Source organism: Apis mellifera, linkage group LG13, assembly GCF_003254395.2.
Source record: "Apis mellifera strain DH4 linkage group LG13, Amel_HAv3.1, whole genome shotgun sequence".
Taxonomy (NCBI): domain Eukaryota; kingdom Metazoa; phylum Arthropoda; class Insecta; order Hymenoptera; family Apidae; genus Apis; species Apis mellifera.
In genome coordinates, this window is record NC_037650.1 from 3824964 (window position 1) to 3832761 (window position 7798).

At 38.6% G+C, this 7798-nt stretch overlaps 1 protein-coding gene across 4 annotated transcripts in view; it reads left to right on the forward strand.

Moving 5' to 3' along the window:
• Positions 1 to 7755, forward strand: part of LOC410423 — a 32671-nt gene extending 24916 nt beyond the window's left edge. For all 4 annotated transcript variants that reach the window (XM_026444755.1, XM_026444754.1, XM_026444756.1 and 1 more), the window contains 4 exons: positions 169 to 2674; positions 2749 to 3070; positions 3173 to 3372; positions 3802 to 7755. In XM_026444755.1, the coding sequence (XP_026300540.1) occupies positions 169 to 2674; positions 2749 to 3070; positions 3173 to 3372; positions 3802 to 3970 (3197 nt within the window). In that variant the 3' untranslated portion in view covers positions 3971 to 7755. The remainder of the gene's footprint in view (positions 1 to 168; positions 2675 to 2748; positions 3071 to 3172; positions 3373 to 3801) is intronic.
• The last annotated feature ends 43 nt before the right edge of the window (positions 7756 to 7798 follow it).

Below are 7798 nucleotides of genomic sequence, written 5' to 3' on the forward strand. Positions count from 1 at the left end.
TTCTTTTCCTTAATTACACGACAAAGTGCATATATATATATGTATATATAATTCATAATTAATAAATCGATGAAGTTGATACTCGAAAAGTGTTTAAAAAGGTCGAACGATTAAGTGGACGAATTTACTTATTTATTTGTTTTTTTTTTTTTTTTTTTTTTGAAACAGCTTTAGTGGACGACAGACTGCAGACGCCTTGCAACAAACCTGGAAAGCATCATTGCCCGTGCGAGGAGGAGGACATTCCACCACCATCACCAGTGATTTCGAGACAAAACCGCGAGAGGAAACGTCGCAGGTCCCTTCCCTGTGGTCCCACGGACACGAGCAATTGCGTAACGATTCAACCGATAGCTCTGCCCTCGGTGCAGGAAACTGTGGCGCAAGAAACGAAGGATGGTCAGAGTTCGAGTTATCCGAAATGCCCGTCCGAGATCGCGAACAATCGTAGCGTGAAGTCTGTGGCGCAGAGCCAGAGCTGCAAGTTGGAGGAGAACGCCATCAGGAATCGTAAGAATTTGAACGCCGATAATCTGGAGCGGTGTTTCAAGACGCAGTTGAACATCGACGGGCGGGAGGGGAACGTGGAGAAGCGGTACAAGCGAACGATCGAGGATTCCGAGTTGAAATCGAATTGCAAGGAGAAACAGTGCAATTTGGAGAAGAAGCACAAGGAGGCGGACAAGTCTGGGGAGAAGAACGGAATATTGGAGAATTTGATACCGTTCAACTCCTCGTTGCCATGGTCGTTCGTCGAGTCTTGGAACAACAGCAACGCGAGCGGCAAGTGTGCTTTTCAAAGTTTGCGCGGGAGCAGGGAAAGCTCATATTTCAACGATTCCGAGAGAATGAACAAACCGCCGGTGAACAAGGATTCGAGCCTCGTGATCAATCCGTTTAGGCAGCCTAGTCCGTTCCACGAATCAAATCCCGGTCCTTCGACGAATAACCGACTCAAGCAAGACTCCTCTTGCATGGTGCATCAAAGCTGCGTGAAATCGTCGAACAAATTGTCCGGCTCCGAAGCGAATCCCGGGGTGGAAGCTCTGGAGGAGGGGGGGAACAATAGGGGAAGGTCGGGGAAGGATTTGAGCCAATTGATATCGAAACTGTCGTTCCCCGAGGAGAAGGAGAAGTCGAAGGAGGAGGGAGGTTTCTTGGATTGGTTCAGCAAAGTTCCTGGCCGAGTTCTCGGAGTGGCGCCGACCAGTGGCTTCGTGGAGAACAAGGTGAAAGCGACAAATTTAAAGAGTCAAGAGCAACAGCACGGGAACGAAGTGAGATTCAAAAACTGCAACTTGGAGTTGAGTCAGCAGGAATTCGACGAGGTTCTGGCTGTCTTGAGGGCTCGCACGCCGTCAGAGCGGAAGAGGACGGGTATCAGGGCGATCAAGAAGCGGGAGAAGTTGGAGAAATCCGTGGAGGACGGATCGGACAAGCCCGTGGTAGGGAAGTACGCGAATTTGGAGAGCATCGAGTGTTCGACGAACAACATGGTGAACCGCACGAAGGCCTGCGAGGGTTGTAACCACAAGTTGTGCAGGAAAAACGACCAACAAGCTTTAGAGAAGACCAATTTCGTTGAGATTTATGGCAATAAGAATATTTATAATCCTCAGAAACGCGAGAAACTCGAGAGCGACGACTCGAGCGAGGATCTGCAGCCGATCAAATGCAATAATAATTCGGAGAAACGGGCGAACGACGGTATGGACTGTTTGCAGAACGTATCGAACAAAGCGGACATATTATTGGGAGCAATTTTACGTACCAGCAAAGACCGAGGGAATCCAACGGAGATCCCGAACGGGACCAAATCGAGGTCCGTGTTGCCAACGGCCATCAACGAAACGGAAAGCAATCGAAATAATAACGTAGGTTGTGAGAAGAGCAGGGGCCAGGAGCAGAAAACCGTGGCGTTGGAGGACGAGAAGTTCCTGCCTATGGCGCTCAACAAGAGGTTCAATCGGTTCCGCCAACTCTTCAAAAAGGAACAAGAGAAAAAAGTTGCTTCAACGGCGGACGACAATTCGCAAGAACACGCGACACAACACTTGGGTCAACGTTCGTTCTCGTACAACAATGTCCAGCCAAGCCTGCACGATCCAAAAAATTTGAGGGACAGCAAAGCGAAGAGGAGGATAGACTTCTCAAACTTTGGCGGGGAGAGGGAGGCGGGAAAGCGCGACGCAAGAGCTGATGCTTCGGAGCTTAGTACAAATGGCGCACATCAAAATTCTTCACGAATCTATTATAGTACAAATTACAAAGAGGACAGCGGCGACTACGACGATGTCGAGGTGTCCAAATGGGAAAATAGACTGCATAGTACAAACGTGGATGATGGGGTGACGGAGCTCGACGACGACGAGGAGGAGGAGGACGAAACTGTATCGAAACTTTGCTCGAAGGATTCCGTTTCGAATGTCGGGAAGAAAATTCGGAGCTGCAATCTCGGCAAAGACATCGTCACGGATGACGACGAGACAACGGACAAGGCTGTACCCACTGCCATCGAGCAGGAGAGATTTCGCCGTTCCTTGGAGAACGCGGCTTCGATGGTTTTTCACAGTAGAACAGGCTTGCCCTTGACGTCCAGTCCGGCTCCGTTGAGAAGGGGCAGCTGCTGCTTCGATTACGATAGCAGTCTGAATTCTGTCTCCTCGAAGAGAAGGTATAATATCGCGTCATGGATGTGGAACATAAATGCCTCTTTCAGTCTCTTTGAAACCGAGCTTTTCGTTTCAGCGCTCTGTTCGAATTGAACACCCCGCCGAGTCCCGGCGCAGTGTCATTGGAAGAGGCTGATCGAGAGGCCGAGAATGCAGGCGAAGGGGAGGAAACACCGAAAAGACGCTCGACTTCCCGCAGTAGACCGCAGAGTCACGCCCTTCTAGGCAGCTTCGAGGAATCGGCTTTGAACGGTAGACTCGAACCAGTGTCGACCGTTCACGGTTTCACGGCGGAATTGGGCGCCAGTGGTTCCTTCTGTCCGAAACATCGAAAGCTTCCAGTCACTGTGTTCTTCTATACGCTTGGTGACAATGATAAAGTTTCTACGCCCTATCTCGTATGTACATTCTATACGTTCCTTTTTTTTTTCCCCCCGTTAATTTTCGAACAAAATGTATTTTTAAATCGTGAGAGTGATTCCTGTTTCTTTTTTTTTCAGGCACATATAAATTTGGGCAAAAAGGGCTATCAAGTACCGAGAAGCGGTACTATCCAAGTAACGCTTCTCAATCCTTTGGGTACAGTCGTTAAAATGTTCGTAGTACTGTACGATCTTTCTGATATGCCACCACGATCTCATACTTTTTTACGTCAGAGAACATTGCGGGACAAAACACTACGCTACCTCGTACATCTTAGGTGCGTTTCTATCAAACGTATCAAATTTTATCCATTTTGTAAATTTTAAGATTTTATCCATGATCTGTAGATAATATATATATATGTTCATTAATTAAAATTTTAATGCTTTCATGATCAGTAGTTGCAAGTATAATCGAGGCTTCTTCCTTCTGAATAATCTCTCAAAGTAAACGTATATGATGTGCATACAAATGCACATTTTTATCATATGAATGCAGGTATCTCGAAGCCACGATTATTAATTTTCTTTCTTTTTATTTTTACTTTCCTTTTTTTCATTTCTCTTTTCCACAATCTCTGATTTAATTGAAATTAACTAAAATTATATATAAATTTGTCTATATGCAAACTTAATTAACACTTGTACGTAATAAATAAGAGTAAAAATTCTGCGTAATGATGTTATAATTAAATGTTTCGTTTCAGATTTATGTCCGGTAAGTCAGGCCGAATTTACTTGCACACGGACATTCGTATGATTATTTGTCGCAAGTCCGATGTGGACACAGCGTCGGATTTCGGGTCAGAACCACCAAAGGAATTACGAAGCTATATCCATGGCCCTACCAATCCGAAATTTTCGCCAAGGTGCTGAGCCACATGGCTCTTTCCATGGGGTTGCTGTCAATCACTTCGCTCGCCTAGTCCCCTTTGCGCAGAGGTTTAACAGAGATCAATTTTTTTTTTTTTTTTTTTTTTTTGAGACATTCGGAGACAGGTCTTCCCTTTGGGATTCGATATTATAAATGGAAAAGTATGAAAGTTGAGAGAAAAACGAGTAGCATTTACTTACAAAAAGAATTCTGGATCTTTGTAAAAGGAGGGAAAGAAAACCTTTGTGGAAATGGTCTTCTCGAGAGGAGGAAAGAAGATGTAAAAAAAAGGATGGTTAAGTCGAGAGAAAGATTTTATAGTCAGATCATGCTTCGCAAAAAAAAGAAAAAAAAAAAAAAGAAAAAAAAAAGAAAGAAAGAAAGAAGTATCATCATATTTTGAGATGATTTTCGAGAAAGGGAGAACACAATTTAAGCAATTCTTGAAGAAAGTTTCGAAAGAAAAGATTGTTTTTTTCGCGAAAAAAATATTTCAGAGATAGGAGCAAGGAGCAAGGCATACTAAGGGGACTAATTTCGAATATTTGCCATTTCAGTACGAATTATTTTGCTTATCGTTAAGCACAAATTTATTTTCTTTCTTTTCCATTTATTGATAATATTATTTTTTTAACGCGAAAAACAAAGCGTGTGTTAAATGTTTATTTATGAAGATCGTCTTTGGTTTTAATTTCATAATTAATGGATCGAAATTTTTAGTTGAATTAAAGTTGTGTCGTTTTTCGTTGAAATTAATTTACGCGCTCCAATTTGAATTTTTGGCGAAGATTGCCGCTTTGAATTTTTGTCTTTCATATTTATTGCGACAGAACATGTTCGTTCTAGTCGCGTTTTTTTTTTTTTCGAATGGAAACGAATAAAAGTTTCTAATTATTCGAGTTCGTCAATTTAATCAATAAGTTGGACGATCTCCTTGGAAGGCCATCTCCTCAATATATTGTTGTAAATATAAGTCATATGTAAAGTCGAATAAGAATTTTTTTAAAAAGGGATGATACTGTCATGTGTGTGTAGCACCATAAAGAAAAAAAGAAAAAAAAGAAAAAGAATGAAAGAAAAAAAAAAATAAGTGATACGAGCATAGAAAATATCAAGAATCGGGTCTCTCGTTGACATCAAACGTATCCTCAAACTATTGTACAAAAGATGAACAGAGAAACTATGTGATCTAGAAAATCTAGAAGTTTAAAGTGTAATTTAAATAGATGCCATTTATCGATTCGTTGATATTTTTCAAGAAGAAAATTGAAGGGCGATTAGTATCGTCGTTTATTTTATTAAAAAAAAAAAGAAAAAAAAAACAATACAAGGAAGAGGAAAGAAAAGAAATGGAGAAAGAGAAAGAAAAAGAGAGAGAGAGAGAGAGAAAGAGAGAAAGGAAGAAGAAAATGAAAAATCTATCTTTCGTGTGAAATAATGTAGCAATCAACGAGTGGCTGGATTTACGCGACTTTTCCTGCTCGAAGAAAAAGAATCATTATTTACACGTATAAACAGAACACAATTTTGTGTCCGTAGCACTGTGATGAATATTTTGATAGACTATAAAGAGTAATTATTATAAAGTATCTATTTGAGTAGTGAATATGTCCTAGATTAATTAATAATTATACTAATGTCGTATGAGGAATGTAATCGAGCGTAATTACTAACCGTAAAAAAAACAAAAAAAAAAAACAAAAAAAAAAACAAAAAAAAAAAATTACATATACCTTTCGCAATCACAAGGCGCTCATTATTGTCTCCGTATTAAATTGACGTTCGTTTTCTTTATTTTTCTACGCGCAGAATGAGACGAAACATTAGGAAAATTAATTTTAGTTACAGAAATTATTTTCACGAGCCATTCGAATTTCGTCTGAAGAATCCTTCTATCTCTATCTATTTGGAAATCGAAAAATTTCATCGCCATTTCGCCTAGAACTATTCACGACCAAATTTATTGTCCAAATGAATAAACTACTCAATTAGGCGGATTTTCCAAGACTTGCGCTCGCTTTTGGTAAAAAAAATCTGTTATTCGATTAATTTACACGGTGGAGATACGTAGACGTAACAGGCGCATTTTGTGATTTGTCAGAAGAAATTTTTCTTTCTAACATCTTGATAAGGCATGACAAGTATGATCTATAGATAGATTGACAAATACGTTTACGTTTTGATCGACACCGATCTTGAATCAATCGGGAATATTAAAATTCGATAAGGAAAAGACCTGCGAAGGAGTCGATACGATACGTTCGCAAGCTCGAATCAAGCAGTTTTAATAACGTTGCAAAATTTTTTGTAGCACGTGTATTGTACGGCAAGGAAATATAGAGTGTGTAATCACTGCCATGCTGTATATACATTGTAGCATAGATAAACCGTTGAATAACAATTTAAGAGAAATTCTAGCAATAGTTTTTTGCCTGATCGAGAGATCTTAACAGAAATTGAAAGCAAAAAGCGGGATCCGTTGAAGAAAAATCTCTAAGTCGCACAATATTGATTTTGCACCTTTGTTAATTTTCTAATATTATCGTTATTTATCTCATTGTTACAATTAAATGTTAATTTTTTTTCTCCATAATTTCTAATATATTTCTCCAATCTGTTACGAAGATTCATTTCTTTTTTTTTTTTCGACTGGATCTCGCTCGCGGAATGATTAGAAAAATGAAATGAATATATTCTGTGAATTCTAATAGCTAATATTTTCCCAGATCACTGAAAAGTCGCTTGATAGCTTTAAAAGAAAAATCTCCACGATGCGTGTAATTAATTTTCATACGACAGAAATCGAACGAAATGAGATAGGTGCAATTCATTAGCACTTTTTTTGGAAATTCGTGCAGATATATGAGAAGGATACAAGATTGTATTTTTGGAATCTACAATCGAGGAACAACTTGTACACACAAACTTATAGGACGCGCGTTAGAAAAAAAAACTTTATTATTGTGATAAACTTTTATCAGAATAACTGGTCTGCAATTGATTTTGAAATTGAATGTATTCTCTTGTTGCTGGAAAAGGGGAAACGAGTTAAAATTGACGGTGCCAAATTTGAGAAGAAGAAGATAAAAAATAAATAAATGAAAAAAAAAAATAAATAAAAATAAAAAAACAAAAAGTGAGAAAGGATTTTGAAAGCGCTCAACGACAGAAACGTTTCGAATCGGTTCCAATGGCTTCGATTATTACTTTTAATCAATTTTAAATCGATAAACAATGTGTTATTATTTTTAATCAAAATCAATTTTGTTAATTTTATTCATTTTTTTTTTCTTGTTGTTTGAACATGTTTTAATTTCTTTCCTATTTAATTATTTCAAAGCGTTTTTCTTTCATGTCGAATTATTATTTGTTTTTATTCTGCTACCGTTTTTTAAAAAAAAAAGTATCAAACGTGCAACTTGCTATATATAATTTGATTTGTAAATTATCATCGATTGTTCGGTTCTGGAGAGAACTGGAAGGAAAAAAAGAAAAAAAAAAGAAAAAAAAAACGAGCACCGTCCGATCAATGATAATTGTAAGTTTTTACTCGCCAATTCTAATTGTAGAGAACGTTCTGTTGAAATCCATTAATTGACACACATTGATGGACACCAGATATACATAGGGTAGCGTTATTTTATAAATGAAAATAATTGTTATTGCTAAGTACTTTTTATTATTTTTAGCGAACGAAGCGTGCGGTAAAAGAGGAACATTTGTCGAAAAGCGAACTCATACTTATGGTACGCATGGCCAAACGTAATAAAACTACAGCAATGCATTACACCTGTTCTTAATGTATTTACTCGTTAGATTAGTAAATTTCA